We start from the raw sequence: 16,725 nt of genomic DNA, 5'->3' as shown, positions 1-16,725 counted from the left end.
TTCCCCTGCAACTGATCCTCCCAGAGGCTAGGGCTGCCGGGCACTGGAACTGTCCCGTGCATTGTCCCCTCTAGTGGCTCGCCCGCATAAGAAGATAACAGCCTACTACTGCTGCCAGTTACTCAGTTAGCTCAGATGGCAGAGATCTGGGGACGTAGCAGTTCCAGCCCCGCTGCTGGCCCAGGAAGGGTGACAATAGACTTCCACAGGATGAAATGCAGGGGTTTTGCTACATTTTTGAAAACCACAGGAAATCCTATCTATAAAAAGTTAAAAGAGTGCTCACGTTGCAAAGTCAAGCCCTCAAACGTGAGGAAACCCCATCTTGCAGGCTGCCCATGCAACCTGCATCCAGCTGTCCTGCGTGTACATCTCATGGCGCAGTCTTTTAAAAACTCACTTTGGAAGATCTTGTCCACAGACAGGTCCAGAAAGTCGGGTGATTTCATAGGACGTATTACCGTTCTTTCTGTGTAGCTATCACCTTTCATCTGCGGCTTGTGTGCATTGTGTTCAGGAAACCCAAGCAGCTGCCTTGTCACCCCAGCACACAGCGGGATTGGACGGCTTAATGAATGCAGGTTTAGGAGCCCTTAGACAGCCTGTAGGCTGATGGCACGGTCCAGCCAGGGACGTCGCGCCCCTTCCTCGGGCCCAGGCTCCGAGGAAGGCCACGGCACCTTGCCCTAGACGGATAAGCTTATGGCTTACTGGTCTGTAGCCCTCTGGCCCCCACATAGGGCAGGGCTGGTAAGGAGTCCACGACCCAACAGGCGGGGGCAGGCAAGCAGTCTATTGCCCCCCGGCCCGCAGCAGGGTGGGGCAGGTGAAGGAGTCAATAGCCCCCGGCCCTCAAGCCGGGCAGGGCTGGTGAAGGAGTCAATAGCCTCCGGCGCTCAATCAAGCGGGGCAGGCAAAATAGTCTAAAGCCCCCGGCCATATTGGCAGGTGGGGCTGGTAAAGTCAGTAGCCTCTGGGTGCTCAGAGGAAGCCAAGCACTCCCGGGGTGGCTAGGGAAGGGAGGAGGGGGACACAGGCCCACCCAACTCCACTGCATCCCAGCCCAGGGCCCTAGCACTGGTAAAGCATTTTGCCACTGAGTCAGCGGGGATACAGCTGGAGGCCCTGGGCAGCAGGGCAGTTACTCCACACAACCACAGGGCCTAGATCAGGGCTAGCCCACAGCCTCTGGTGGGACACATCTACCTCCAGCAACAACTTCCCCCTGACTGAGTACCTAGGCCGGCCTTTTATACTGTCCCTTCCTGTCCTGGCTCCGCCCCTTTTCTCCCAGATTGTTTGGCCTGCAGGGCCTGGTTCTGTCCAGCAGGAGCATCGCGACCCTTCCCTAGCCCCCCTGGGAGGTTTCACCCTCCCCTCCCTCTAAGCCCCTCACAACAACAGCCACAAACTCACCCACCTGCCCCAAGCAGAGTCCTGCCCCTGGAAAGGGAGAAACACCAAAGACCCCCTGAAATCCACTAGGGACTTTTCTATTGATCTGATGTGGAAGGTGCCCAGATACCACCGTGATGGGCAGAAGGATGAAACCCTCCGATTAGATGGAGAGAGAAGTGCGACGGCTGGCTGGATATGGGGATGGATGGATAGACAAGGCGTGTGTATGGGGATGGATAGACAGACAGGCAGACAGAGAGGGAGTGTGCGAGCAGATGGACAGATACAGAGAGAGGTGTGGATCGGGGGGGGATGGATGGACGGACAGAAAGAGGGCGTGCATGTGGACGGACGGACGGCTAGCTCTGTTGCTGTGATCGCCGGGGGAGCGATGTTCATTACCTCGACAAGTTGAGCGTCCCCGACTCCCTGTTGCTGGTGCCGGTCCTGTGGGGTGCAGCAACCCCCCCTCCAGTGACTGAGGAGAGCTGGCACCTCGCAGGATCCGGCCCTATCAGAGCCCCCACTGGCGACAGATTCGGAGAGGCCTTTTCCGCTCCCCTTGGCCAGCGCTATGGAGTGCGCCCTGCTCTGCCCCGCCCTGGGGCTGCCCCATACGGCCCGCGGCAGGACGGCGGGTCTCTGGGCCGGCCCGGGAGCGGGTAAGGGAATCACTGGAGGAGGGCGGGGGGCACTGCCCCCCGCGCTGCGCCCTGCCCAGAGCCGCAGCCTGTCCTCTCCACGACACCCACTGCCTGGCCGCCAGCTGCCCCCCCTTTCTTTCTTTCCCCATCTCTCCCCACCCCCATCTCCCCTCCCCTGCATAATCATTACTGCCCGCATGAGTGCTCCGGCTCCGCCGCCCGGCTCCCCTCTGAGGCATTCTCCACTCGCCTGTTATTCTTGTATTAGCGCCGAGCCCATTATGGCTAATTTGCTCGCCCTAATCTCCATTTATTTCTCCCTCGTTGGTATTAGTTTTTGCTTCTCTATTGCTCGGGCCTGCTTTCCTTTTCATCTCGCTAATGGGCCGCTGCCCCCCCCCCCCAGTTCTCTATTAATCTGGTTTCCCCTCGCCGTGCGTCCCCAAACTGCGCCCCCTTTAAATTAACCAGCCTGCCTGCCCTGGGGACCCCCAGAAACAAGCCACATCACAGATGCCCCCCTCCGAGTCCCGAGATCCCAGCTCCCCCGCCCACCAGAGGCCTGCCCTACAGCCAGACCCCACCCCCCCACAAGGCCCTGACCCAGCCAGGCCCGTCCCTGGCACCAGCCCAGCAGCCTCTGGGGATTTGGCCACCAGTCTCGCACTGTTTTCACTGTTCGCACTGGGAAGCCCCAGCTCCCGGAGCCATGGGATTAGGGGGGACTCTCGGCGCCAGCCTGCCCGTTTGCAGAGCCCCAGAGCCCCCACCCCGCAAAAGGCTCCACCACCGGACGGCAAAGACAAAAGGGCTATGCGTTCTGAGCCCACCTCTTGGTTCTGGGGGGCCTGGTTCCTGGGTTTTGACCCTTCGGGGTTGGCTTTGTGGATAAGATTCTGCTCTGGTGAGTTAATGGCACAGCTCTGTACCCCAACTCCTATCCCCACCCCACTCCAGCATCCCTCCCCCATGCCTGCGCCTCCATTCCCTGTCCCCTACCCCCACCCCCTGCTCCCCCAACCCTACACACCATCCTCCATCGCCTCTCCCCTCGTACAGCACCCCACACACCCCCAGGCTTTTCAACTTCCCTCCCCAGCCCTTTTACCCCTTCCCTTGAGCTCCTGTGAGTATTAGTGGTACAGCCAGCGCCCCAGCTCCCTGCTCTCCGTTGCTTCCCCCCAGCCACCGCCAGGCTATCCCTGGGTTCCTGGCAGTGGGGTGGTAGATGGATCCAGAGATGGGGCCCTGAGGATCATCTCGCCCGACCTCCTGTGTAACCCAAGCCACAGGCCTTCCCTGAACGAATCCCGCTTCGAACCAGAGCAGAGCAAAACATCCTGCCCTCACTTTCAAAATGGGCCGGGATGGAGCAAGCATCCGGCCCTTGGGAAGTTGTTCCCCCGGCTAATTACCCGGACAGGCAAAAATGTGCACCGTATTTCTAGTCTGAATTTGTCGAACTTCAACCTCCAGCCACTGGACTGCGTTAGATCTCTCGGCTCCTACGTTAGCTCCCCTGTTTATCCATCCCAGGATCGCATTAGCCCTCTTGGCCCCAGCATCACCCGTGTTCAGCTGAGTCTCCGCCACGCCGCCACCTCTCTGCTTCCCAGGCGAGAGCCCTTCAGCCCGTCAGCATGGCCTGCGTTCTTTGTTCCTGGATGCATTGCCCTACATTGACCTGTGATGTCTGCAGGTCCAGTTTACCAGCGTCCCAGCTGGCTTTGCACCAGTGACCGGTCCTTGTCATTACCTCCGGACTTTCCGAGAGACTGGATGTTTTCCTCTCCGTCACCGATCAAAATATTAAACAGCGCAGCACCATGAGTCTAGCACCGTAGAAGCCCCGCAGACACACAGCTGCTCAGTGAGGATTTCCCATTTACAGTCACATTTCCAGCCCTATCGGTTAGCCAGTTAGCAAGCCGTGCACGGTCTGCCACGTCGATTCGTTAGTGTTCCAGTTTCTTAATCAAAATGGCTGGATGAGGTCAAATGCCTTAGAAGAGTCGAAGCCTATTACAACACCACCATCACCTTTATCAACCGGACCTGTGTTCTCATTAGAAAAGATACAAAGTGAGTTGGACAGGATCTGTTTCCCACAAACCCACGTTGATTGGCATTAATGACATTAGTCGTTATTAAAGGAGCATCCTACTGCCTGACGTCAGGCTGACAAGCCCATAACTACCCAAGGCGTCCCCTTTTTAAATATTGACACGACGTTCGTTTTCTTCCAGCCTTCGGGAACTTCTCCAGTGCTCCGTGACTTCTTAAAAAAAAATCAACATCACCGGTCCATGAAGCACCTTCCCAGTTCTTTTGAAACTCTTGGTATGCAAGTTACCTGCACTTGCTGATATAAACATGTCTGACTTTAGCATTTGCTGTTTTACAGCCTCCTGAGTGACTGTTGGAATGGAAAGTATTTCATCATCTTATGATATGAATACTTCACTGGCATTTCCCCAAACACGGAATAGAAATATTTATTGAATTCTTCTGCCTTTTCTGAATTATTACTGATAATTCTACCATTACCATCTAGTAATGGACAAATACCAGCGTTAGGGTTCCTTTTATTCTGGATATATATTTTTTAAAACCCCTTATTGTCCTTAATTCTCCTGGCCAGAGATTTCTCCTTGTGTCCTTTGGCTTCCCTTATCATTGGCCATGCCAGAGGGCTCACAGAGCATTGCTCCTAACCAGGGGTCTCACACAGCTTTGGCATCATTATCAAGGTTGGGCAAAAGGGGGCTGATAAGAGCAAAGGTCATTATTGACCCATTGCCCCAACCTACAACCAGGCTGCAGCAGATCGGGGTGTGGAGGGAAGGGAAAATGATTCCATGGAATTAGATGGAATTTCAAAGCCCGTTTTTTTCCCCACAAAACTTTGGTATGGTTTTATAAATATTTGTTGTGGCTCTGTTTTCTTTTCTCCTTCTTCCTCTTTGCTTTCCCCTCAGTTGTTTGTGGGAGGAAGGATGGTGCTGGAGGGGGGAGGGAAGGGAGAGAACTCAATTTAAAAAAATGTGAGGGTGGAAAAAGGGAGCGAAAAATAAAGCTTGCCCACTGACCGCGTTTTTAAAACCGCACCCCAAAATCTGGCAAAGAAATGGAGAATTTTCCACCCAAATATTTGATTTTGAAAAAAAGTAAAATGACGGTTTGGAATGAAAAAAAGAAGTTGAATTCAAAAAATTGGACCCAGTCTCTCCTCCGGTGAGGCCGGCAACACAGCCTGAAACGTCCCCGATCTTCGGGGCAGCGTCTCCTTGCTCGGCGTTTGTACAGCACAGAGCACAATGGGCTGCTGGGCCAGGCCGGCCCCTCTAGGCTGCTACCACCACCACAACGCCCAGCAATCGCCTTTTTTCCCCTTTCTCCACTGGGGCTGCAATTCAACCCCAGCCAGAAGGGGGCGCTCCATGACACTGCCTCTAGGGCAGAGTTTGTGGTTTTTTCCAAACAACTCACAGCCCATTCCCAGGAAACTGAGTACGGCTGAGGGGAGCTGTGAGGCCGCCCCAGGTCACCCTGCAGGGCCCAGCCCCACAAGAGAGGTCCCCATCCTACAAGCGAGCGGGCAGGGGGACGCGTTTCATTCTCCAGGGCTGAGAATGGCTGTTGTAGATGGAGAGACACGCGGCACCAGGCCCGGGCCCTTCTCCCCCCTGCCGGGAGGGGAGACACCACACACCGTTAAAATGCCTGTAACATTAAAAGCCAGCCCCTTGCCAAGCGCTGGCGGCGGCTCAGCCACTTTTATGGCGGCACTTATAGCATCTGACTGGTTTTATGATCGTGGCGCCTCGGGGGTCCTCCTGCGTTCGAGGGCCGGCGGCCCATGGGCTTGGGGGAGCCAATGGCGACCTTAGCTTGGCGTGGAGATATAGTCGGGGGAAAGTCATGGACAGGAGTCAGCAGTGGGTGCCAGGAAGGCTAATAGCACGTTGGGCTGCACTAGTAGGAGCATTGCCAGCAGATGGAGGGCAGTGATCATTCCCCTCTATTCGGCTCTGGTGAGGCCACATTTGGAGTATTGGGTCCAGTTTTGGGGCCCCCACTACAACAAGGATGTGGAGAAGTTGGAGAGAGTCCAGTGGAGGGCAACAAAAATGATGAGGGGGCTGGAGCACAAGACTTATGAGGAGAGGCTGAGGAAACTAGGCTTGTTTAGTCTGCAGAAGAGAAGAATGAGGGGGATTTGATAGCAGCCTTTAGCTACCTGGAAGGGGCTTCCAGGGAGGATGGGGCTAGGCTGTTCTCGGTGGTGGCAGATGACAGAACAAGGAGCAATGGTCTCAGGTTGCAGTGGGGCAGGTCTAGGTTGGATGTTAGGAAAAGTTGGTCACTAGGCGGGTGGTGAAGCACTGCAATGGGTTACCTGGGGAGGTGGGGGAATCTCTAGAGGTTTTTAAGCTGTGGCTTGACAAAGGCCTGGCTGGGATGATTGAGCTGAGGTTGGTCCTGCTTTGAGCAGGGGTTGGACTAGATACCTCCTGACGTCCCGTCCAACCCTCCTCTTCTCTGAGTCTATGAAAATCAGCCTTTCGCCGGCGCGAAATTCGCTAGCAGAACTCTGCTCCGCGGGCTACCTGCTAGATGATTATGATAATCAAAAAGGGGCTACTCATTGCTGTTACCACATACTGGTGCCATGCAATAACGCCAATAACCATGGAACTGGCTACCCATGTTATTATTAACCAGGAATATTATTGATTATTCATCATCGTTATTGTAGATTTCAAGCGGAGAAAGGACCAGTCTGACCACCCACTGCGTACGGCCCAGGCCGGGGAATCTGACCTCCCGCCCAGACTGTGCTCAGTATTATTTGGTACACTGATAGACGTGGTGCTTTGCTGGCGTCTGGCACCTTCTAAGCGCTGCCCAGGGATGGAGCCACGCCTTAATTTTTTGTCTCTGGCGGCAGAGCTGGGGCCCTTTCACGTGAGGCCTGAAAAGGCCAACGGGAAAGGAAGTGTTGTCTTTAGATCTGAAAGCAACGTGCGGACGAGGCGACTGGGTCGGGGCAAAACCCCCGGGGGGAAGGGAACTCGCGCCCCGTGACTCAGCCCAATGCCAGCGCCTGGGGCGCCAGGAGCAAAGGCCAGGGTCCCCGGGGTGGGCGGAGACACGGGGAGACACTGGGGCTTAGGTCAGCAGAGCGACGGCACCAGGGGAACGGCCCAGCTGGTGTGAATCAGGAGGGACTCCAGGGGGTAAAGCCAGTAGCCCAATTCTGCTCTGCGGGGAGAAGGGACGTGGCTTCGTGCCCCCCAACCTCATCTGCCCCCTGGGCCAGACCGTTCCCAGAACCACCCAGAACCAGTGACGGGCTCACGCTCACATCAGGGCCCCCTGACCCCAACTCTCCATTTCCGGGGTGCGACTGAGGGTCCGTGCCAACCTCGCCGTGTATGGGGGGGTGGGATTGGAGAGATTCCAGCCCTGGGGGCTGGGGATCCAGCCGGGATGAAAGCCCCTATTTATTAGCCCGGTGCCTGCCCCATGGAGCCGCCGGTCCCCGCCGCAGGCCAGCCAAAGGAAGGACTCACACACCGCGAGCTAAGCCAGGCCCAAGCGTCCCCAGCTGCCGTGTTTCTGGCCAGAGTGTGTCGAAATCGCCACGTGTTAATAATAAAACGACTGCCCCAAACGCCTTCCCTCTGGGAAGCTGCGCCTGCCACCCCTCCCCAACCGCCATCATCCCGGGGGGTGGGGGAGAACCGAGGCACGGGGCAGGGCCTGAATCAGAAAGCAGAGCCGTGCCCCGGCTACAACGAGCGACAGAATCTGGCCTGCGAATCCCCAGCGCGATCAGCGCGGCGCACGGCCCCATTCGACGCTCGGCTGGCGCGCAACGGCCTGAGTGGCTCTTTGGGGACCATTAGCGCTGATGATCTCGGCTCTCCGGCTGAGCCGCCTCCACGAAGCATTGCTTTTCCCTTCCGAGATAACGCGTCACGCGGCCCAGAGGAAGCCAAGCGCAAGGCCCCCAGAGAACCTGGCAGTAAAACGCCCGCCGGCCCCCCAGCTGCGGGCTCCCCAGACAGCCCCTAAACCAGCGGGTCCCCAATCTTTTTTCATTTGCGGACGCCTAAAAAAATTCAGCTGGGGGGGGGGGGGCGGATCTCTTTGCAAAGCTACGGGCTGCACAGATGGCTGAATTCAGTTCAGTCAGTTTCCAGTCTAAGTCCTTCACAGCCCCCTTAGACACAGTCCCCGGCCCCCTGAGTAGAGAAGCCCTAAACACGGTCTCGGCCATACAAACAGGGGGCCCTTAGACCATCTGGTCCGTTTCCCTGCACAGATCCAGGGCCCTTTCCAAGAGAGAGTGCAAAGGAGGGATTCATGCTATCTGTGCAGTGAAGGGCTGGTCAGAGATCGGTCGCCTTGTGAATTGCTCCAGGCTTGGGGGTTTTTCCCACCGGGACCCTGCCCCCCAGAGATGCCCCCGGGTTGCAGGGTGGCATCGCCCCCCCACCTGTGACCGCCCCACACGCCGTCACATTGCCTCGCCTGGGCAATTAATAGGAACGCTGGGTTGCCCAGAGTGGCCATCATTGAGATGCCAGGGGGGGCAGGGGCTACCCAGCTGCCCATTTGCAAAGGGTTCGCGCCTCACCGCATTTTTCGGGGCACCCCTCTGCTGGCAGGGGGGCCGTCCCAGCCCAGCCGCTCCCCACGGGGGGATTGGAGTCTGCAGCTCACCCAGGGGTGACCAGGGATTTGAAAAGCCGTTTCCTTGGGGCAAAAATTGGGGCGCCCGCGGTGGGCATTTCAGGGGCGGCCCAGCCATTTCCAGTCCCCTCTTTTCTCTTGGAACCTGGTCGCGGGCAGGAGGGTGCCTTTGTGTGACATGGTGATTAAAGGGCCAGATCTTTACTTGGTGTAAATCAGCAATGAAGTAGGGGGTTGATTTTCCAAAGGCTCAAAGAAGGGGGGAAGAAATCCTCAGAGCCCCTTTGGCTTCCCAGGAGCCTGGGTTCCCCTCTGAAAATCTGCCCCCACCCCGTGAAGCGCTATTATTACCGCAGGAGAAGTGACTATCCATTATGCCCCCCCCCCCCCCGACTCCGTCAGTCCCTGCCAGGAAGGAAAAGCCCCGTCTGCCTGCTTTGTGCAACACACGGTGCCTTACGCGTTTGTATTTATCCCAGCGGTTCTTTCAGATTCCTGCCTTGTCTCAGAGAAAAAACATCCCACCGCGTTCCCGAGGCCGGGCTGGAGCGTCCCTGGGCATCTGCAGGAGCTGGGGCCGTGCCAATGCCATGCCAGCTGGGCATCTCGCCACCTCGCGAGGCTCCAGCTGGCAACCAAAATGCGCAGTATTTTCAGCTGGCAACCAAAATGCGCAGTATTTTTCCAGTGTAGTTTCCGATCTGAAACATATTTATTCCTGCGCGCCGCGCATGTGTTTTCCGGCTACATGGGCGTGTGGGCTCGGTCTGTCAGTACAGGGCTGTGTTTGTCCGGCTACTTGATCGTGTGGGTTTATATACCCGCGCCAGGGGGCATGACGGGGCCCGGATGGGGTTCCAGGTGTTTGTAGACGCAGGGCCTGGCTGTGTGTGTGTGTGGGTTGTGCACGTATAAGGTTGTGCGTGTCCCGGTCTTTTCAGGGCTCCGTAGGATTGCGGTGATCTGTGCGTTGACAGGTGTAGCCTGGGTGCCAGTGTGAGGATGCATGTTCATACCCTGAAGGGCACACGTGTTAGGGCGACCCAACGGCAAGTGTGAAAAATCGGGGCTAGACATCTCTGTCAGAAAAAGCCCCAAATGGCCGGATTGTTCCTATAAAACCGGCACATCTGGTCACCCCCGCGTGTGTGTGGGTGTGGGGACACAGTGGGGCGTGTGTGGTGCGGGCGGGGTGGGGCGCAGTGGCGGGTGCTACCTTCTCTGCTTGGGCCCCACGGCTCCCCACACCCCTGGGCTCTGCACGGGTTTTTAAAGCGTTTTAATGCCTTTTAAAAAAACAACCCTCTCATTTCTCCGCACGCCTCCGGGAGGTGAATGATTAAACCCTTCCACTGCGGCGGGGCGTTCCCTACACCTGCACACCAGCGCCTATTAATAATTACAGTGGGGGGAAGGCGGGCGGTACCGTTTCCTGCTGCCCAGGCCTGCTCCCCTGGCAGAACCAAACCCTCAGCCGCCGCAGCTGACACAGGATCAGGCCCGTGGATGGGGGGGGGGGACCCGGTCCTTGCCCCTTCACCCCAGGTCCTTCAGAGGGAATGGAGTTGGTGCGAATTATAAGAGAGAAAGATCCGGGTGTGCGTTATTAGCCCGATCCTGCCCTAGGGGGTCAGATCGCAAGCGTGAAAAATAGAGAGACTTGTTTTTGGGGGGCCTAGCTGTGTATATAAGACAAAGCCCCTAATGTCCGGACGGTCCCGATAGTAATGGGACATCTGGTCCCCCTATCCCGTCCTGCTGAGCCGGGCCAGGACTAGATGACCTCCTGACATCCCTTCCAGCCCGAATCTTCCAGGATCCTATGAAATCAGGGAGCAGAGGTGAGGGCGGGCGCCCTGACCCGTCGGACCCTGGGCTGAACCGCTCTTGCTCAGGAAAACATCCGAAAGAGGCCTTTTTCCCAAGGCCTAACGGCCGATCCACGCTTCCCAGTTTTGCTGGCTTGGCTCCATGGAGCGGAGGGGGGATTTTTTTTGGTCCCCCCCCCCAGGCTGTGCCGGCGAAAGCCTGGGCCACTGGCAGAGGCTGCTGTCGCTTGTTTCACTTGGGGATCTGGTACCAACTACACCCAGCCACAGACGCATTTTGCCCGTGTAAACTTAGCCTCCACTGAGAGATCCGGCAGCCGTAGCTATGTCGGTACAGCCCGGCCCTTCGTGTCTTTGACCGAAGCGGCTTGAGCCGGGATTCGCACGAAACCAGGCCTTAATTCGTCACGAAAGAGGGGCCGGGGCCGCAAGCAATTTTTTACTTTCACAACGGACGCGGCCAGCGGCGCCGGGGGCTACGAGCTGCAAGCGGAGATGCGGCCCGGCACGAAACCGAATTGCACAGAGCGCTAGGTGTGCATGCGATGTGTATACGGTACGCGGGTAGGCGAGAGGGTAGCTACACAACGCGGGTGTGTGTTTATGTACTTTTTATACCCATCTGTACGCGTTCAACCAGCTGCCTTTTCTAAACACGTCCGTGTGTCTGCATTCGAGACACGGCCGTTCTTTCTTATCACTATTTACACAGCGGCACTTGTGGGTTAGTGCGTGGTGCAGACACAGACACACGCTGATCAGAAGCAGACTGCCACACGGCTATCCATACCATGTACACAGCTACAAATGCCTGGTTCTCAAATGTCACTGCACTCCGCAGACACACACCACGGCTATAAGAGCGTCCCACAACACTTCTCCTTGTGTCTCCAGAATATAACCACAAACTCTACACTTTGTAAGTAGGCTGTAGACACACCAACACACAGAAACCTACACATATATCTAGGCAAGAGGGCATACGTGGCTGTACATCGAGAGACAGAGCTCCGCAGACACACACAGTAATAGGAGAGAATAGTCATGCAGTGCCCGCGTCGTTTCTTTTATGTCTTCATTTGTTTCTCTCGTGTTAACGTCCACCAGCACGGCGGCCCGTTGGACTTCGACGGCGGTTGCACCAGGTCTTTTCGTTTTTAACCCCTTCCCTCAGCAAGCCCCCAACTTCCTTTTGATTCCTTTTCGCCCCATTGTCCCATGTCATATTTCAAACAAATCAAACGAGCAGGACGCCTCGCAGGGGTGACCCTTTAAAATTAATTAACCTTTCTCGTCCGCCTTTCCCCCCCGCCCCCGTGGCGTGTAACCTTAGATTTAGGACAAGATAATAAAAAACCCTGGTTAAACTAAGAAAACAAAATAAATTCCTGCCTGTGACTTCAAAAAAAGTGTCAGTCAAAAACAATTACGCCCCGTCCATCACGGGGGCAATTAAAGTGACAAAACCCGAAAAGATACTTATCTGGAAACTAATTCAGGAGGTAGCTAAATTATCTCCTAATTAACTTTCATTGAGGACTTTTTCTTTGGGGAGGGGGGGGGGGGAGAAGAGGAAGGGAACCGTCCAAAAAAATAAATACAAATACAAAGATGGGTCTTAGACCTGCAGCCTGCCTCTGTATAGACTGAGATCCTTTCTCTGGAGTCCCACAGATTAAATTATTACTCATCTGCAGCTTTGTCTTCCCAAAGGCAAAATTCTCCCCCACTGAAATAAACTGGGATATGGCCGGAAAACACCGTGGATTTTATTTTAGATTTTTTTTCCCCCCTAACTTTTTTTTTTTTTAAATAGTCTTGCTACCTCTTTTTGGCATGCATCCTTTAGAAAACACTTCCCTCCCTGGAAAACGACCCTTGGCAATGTCTTTTGGGAACAAAGTGACCGATTTAGTTGAGATATGAATTATTTTTTTTAGCTGTCACTTCACCACACAGCAGAGACAGCCGAAAAATCAGAAGAAGCAGACTTTAGCAATTCAAGGCTCCTCAGATGGTCCAATTGCTCCCAACAAAGCGAGCTAAGGGGTGGGGGGGAATCAAAGCAGAGCCAGACACATCCCACGAAAACAAAATCAGCGACACAAGGGATGTGCAGATAATGGACCAGCTAGACAGACTGAGTCAGATAAAATACAAGGACAAAACCAAAACGAAACTTTTCCTCTTTGGTTTATGCTGGAAATTTTGTGAGCAGAATCGCCTAGAATCTATATTAAAATTGTTTTAAAGATGACACTTAATAAAAGAACTCCCTTTGCAAAATGAAAATATTTTTTTTTGGTTGTAGCTTCTCTGGAAAATGAAGATTTCTGTTGCAGTTTCATTTGGAAATGATAACATACACAGAAATGGGGGGGGGGGGGGATAACCTGGTTTCTTTAGATTACAGAGGACAGCCCCCCTGTTTAATGAAGTAACCATTTCTTTATTTTAAAACTTTATGGCTTTTATTAGAATTGAATCACAGGGGCCAAAAAAAAACCCAACCCCAGAGGAGATCGCATTTTATTTACATCTTGAGATATTAATTTCTCCCTGTAAAAGGAAGCGACCTAAGCAGAAACCAAAGGAAATGTAACAATTAAAAAAGAAGCGAATGCGAATCACCGAAATCGTTTTCAGTTTACTGGCCGCGTTTCTGGTTTCTGGCAATCCGGGGAGAAATAGATTTCCTCTTCCATTTTCTTTGTTACATTTCAGCCCAGGGGCTTGGTCTGATTTTTTTTTTCTATATTTTAAACTCAATTCAGACTCCAGTTTCCATCGTGTAGCTCCGATGTGCTCATCGGTTTCGAAGCGGCCGGGCTGGGCGGCGAAGGGAAAGGGATCTGCCGAGATCCCGCTGGTGGAAATGCCGGGCGGCCGGCCTTTTCCAGTTCGACTCCGGACTTTCCAGAAATGGGCGCGGGAGATTTATTTTGAAATCCCAGGCAATGAAAAGCAAATATCTGACAAGGGGCCCGATGGCAGGGAAGGTGGGCGCCGGGCAGAGCTCGGTCACTTCCCTGAAGCCGGGTCAGGGGGAATTTCTAGCACCAGGGACGCTGCCTTTGTTGTAAATCGGGGTCTCGCTGGTCCCCCCGACCCAGAGCCTGAACTGAACCGAGCCGGGAAATTAACCAGCCGCCTGGCCGGCCTGGTCAGTTACACACCAGCCAGAGCCGCCCCGGGTGCCCGCCCCACGTCGGGGGAAGCCGGATCTCCCCGCCGGCCCTTTACCTGGACACCCCACCGCCAGATCAGACAGGGCCCCCCCCCACCTTCAGTCCATTGGCCGCTGAAATGCCGCCGCTGCAGACCCGACGGGCCGGGATACCCCGCTCCAGAGCCGGGCCGCGGGGGGGTCCAGCCAGGCACCGGCCCGGTCGAGCCAGGGGGGGCCCGGGTGTTTCGCTCGGCCCCCTTGAAATCCTCAGCCCCCGTTCCCTGGGACGGTTGGATTTAGACAAGGGCGTGCAAGGCCTACCTAGAAAACAGCCCCTGTGTGTGTGTGTGAGAGAGACACAGACACACACACACACACAGCCACAATACAGAGATCAATAGATATCTCAGTGCCCCCCCCCCTGGCCCCAGCTCTGACCCGCTGTGTTATGATAACAAACGCCTCGTGTTCGGCGCTGGAGTTAATGGTCTCTATCGATTTCCTCTCACGTCGGGGGCCGGGATCGATCGCCGCGAAGCTGTCTGTCAATTTCACTTTTCTCGCCCCTCCCTGCCCGGAACCTCACCTCGGGGCAACCCCGCCGGCTGCCGGCCCCTGGCCAGTGGCTTCAGCCCGATCGTCTGGGGGCAAACGCCCACGTGGATCCGCTTGGGAGTAACTCCCCCTCCAGAAAAGGGGGGCGCGGGGGGCTGGGTTCCTGGCGACCCGGGGCGGCTCTGGGGAATGGCCTTTTTAACAGCGGCTCCCGTGTTGAGCAAGGCATCAAGAAGCCAACACCCGCCCCCCCCCGAGCCCCGCCGCCTGCCCCACGGCAGAGCATGAGACCAGCCCCCCGCCGCCTGCTCCGATCCCCCTTTCCACGGGCCCCCAGGACCCCGGAGCGAAGGGGAAAGTTCTGCCAACTCCCAGCTGGTGCTGGGCTGTCCACACACACCTGCGCCGGGGGAGCTGGGAGCACGGGCCGGCTGGCAGCACCCCCCCCCCCCGGGGGGCTTGTTTTGTCGGCCCACAGCTCGCCTCTCTGCCCCGGCCCGGAGCCGCCCGCTACCGGGAGTTTCTCCTCCCGCCGGGCCAGGGATCCGTTATCAGATCCTGACCGCCCCCAGCCCCTTGATCCGACCGGGTTTTGGGTATTTCAACAACCCCCCGTCGGTCAGGTCAGGGTTTCCCCCGAGTCGCCCCGCACCGCCCAGCTGCTCGCTTAGCGCCCCAGGAAATCAAGTGAAACTGACACATGGCGAAACCTACAACCAACATCCCCCCTTTGATCGCTTCAGGGTGGGTCGCTTGGGCCCGTGTCTCCATGGGCATGTTGTCAGCCCCTCGCTACCCCGGGATCAAGGCGGGTGACCGGGAGAACTCGGCAGATTTTTTTGCCCCTTTTACCAAAAAATAAAAAAGGATCCACAAAGCGAATCAACTTCGCCAGGCGCCCGAAAGAAGCCTCCGCGACTCCGGAACGTGGGGGCTTCTAAAGCGGAGCTGGTTTGTTCCATGTAGACGCAAGGAAGCGACTGGAAACCCGGAGGACTGAGAAAGGAGCCGGGCAGAGTCCGGGCAATTGACTTTCAACTTTACCCCACGCTCTGGGCCGGGGGAAGCTGCGATCCCCCCCGGATCACGCAGGCCGCCTGCCGGGGAGAGTCCCCGGGGCGAGGGGCCCGCGATAAACCCGCCATCGAAGCGGCGTGGCGAGCCAGCACACAGGCCGGGGGGACGCGGGGCTCGCTGACACCCGGGGCCCAAATGCTCCTGATGGCCCCGATCCCGCCGAGGGAAGACACGGCCCGTGCCCAGATCTCAGACCGGCAGCGGTCCGAGCAGCGTAGCGCCGGGATGCAGGCGGAGGTGACATAATGGAGGGGTTCATCTCAGCCTGAATTTCTCCCTGGACTTTAACGGAGCCAGTATTTCACACACACACGCCCCCCCCCCCTCCCCGCAAAGCGAGATTCCCAAATGCACCCCCCCGCCCCTAGCGTGGGGAACAGACAGATCGACGGCCGAGCAGGCCAAGGGACGGGGGAAGCTTACCTGATCGGAGCGTGTTATGGGGCATGGCTGGCTTTTGGGGGGCCGGGGGAGCTCGCCCCGCAGAAGGAAGGTGGGTCTCTGCTGCTGGCGACAGATCGTTTCTTCCCAAGCCGGCGCTGGGGGCTGGAGAGAAGCGGGGGGGGGGTCACCTTTGGATCTCAAGTTCCCCCGTCGTCTCCCCCCCAAAAATTCTTCACGCCTTAGAAAGGGGAGAAAGGGGGGGTTAGATCTCGACCCGGCGGAGCCTAAAACCTGCCAATCGAAAGGAAAGCAGCCCCCCCTTCTGCAGCCGGGGGGGGGGCCAAGAGGCACGGGGCAGACCCTAGGGGGTGAAAATACAACCCATTCTGGGAGATGGGGGGTCACACCCCAAACCCTCTGCTTAGGGTCAACGCCCCCTTCACTTGGAACCGCGATTTTAATCCCCTCCCCCCCCCCCGAAATCCGGGCTCCCTCTGCCCTGGGGAGCAGGGAGCTGGGCACTCATCAATATCGGGGGTGGGGGGGTGGGGGGGCTGTTTACCTGTTCTGCCGCAGCACACGCCTCTATCTGCCTGTCTCTGAGTATCAGGCCGGCGGGGGAGGGGGCGGGGGGGGGAGAAGCACCACCAGAAATCTCCGTTTGACTTTTGATTGCTTAGGAAGTTTTTTCCAATGAGAGAGTCATTTCCAGCTGGTTTTATCCCGTGGAGCCCCCCCACCCCAGCCCCCAGCTGCCTGGCGGAGCTGAGAGGCGCAGGATTGGCTGGCTGGGGGTGGGGCGGGGGGAGGGGAGTCACGGCTCAGTGACTTGAAGAGTTAAAAAGAAAGGCACAGGAGCTGGGGTGGGTAAACTGGGGACGCGGGGGGTGGGGGGGAGGCCCTCAGGGCCAGCACGCAGCCATCCTCCCTCGTCCAGGCCTGGCCTTCTCCCCGCCTTACTGAGCCG

General features: G+C 56.7%; 1 protein-coding gene across 11 annotated transcripts in view; it reads right to left on the bottom strand.

The window, feature by feature from the left end:
• PAX8 (paired box 8) overlaps positions 1-16,431 on the bottom strand; it is a 28,172-nt gene extending 11,741 nt beyond the window's left edge. For 10 of the 11 annotated variants that reach the window (XM_067540311.1, XM_067540314.1, XM_067540320.1 and 7 more), the window contains exons 1-2: positions 16,321-16,431; positions 15,798-15,996 (exon numbers count right to left, since the gene is read on the bottom strand). In XM_067540311.1, the coding sequence (XP_067396412.1) occupies positions 15,798-15,822 (25 nt within the window). In that variant the 5' untranslated portion in view covers positions 15,823-15,996; positions 16,321-16,431. The remainder of the gene's footprint in view (positions 1-15,797; positions 15,997-16,320) is intronic. The other variant, XM_067540312.1, reaches the window with a different exon arrangement.
• Between the last annotated feature and the right edge of the window lie 294 nt (positions 16,432-16,725).

The sequence above is a fragment of the Emydura macquarii genome, unplaced genomic scaffold (genome assembly GCF_026122565.2).
Source record: "Emydura macquarii macquarii isolate MOO-44397 ecotype Brisbane River unplaced genomic scaffold, CSIRO-AGI_Emac_v2 contig_573, whole genome shotgun sequence".
Lineage (NCBI taxonomy): Eukaryota > Metazoa > Chordata > Testudines > Chelidae > Emydura > Emydura macquarii.
This window is presented reverse-complemented; position numbering and strand designations above follow the sequence as displayed.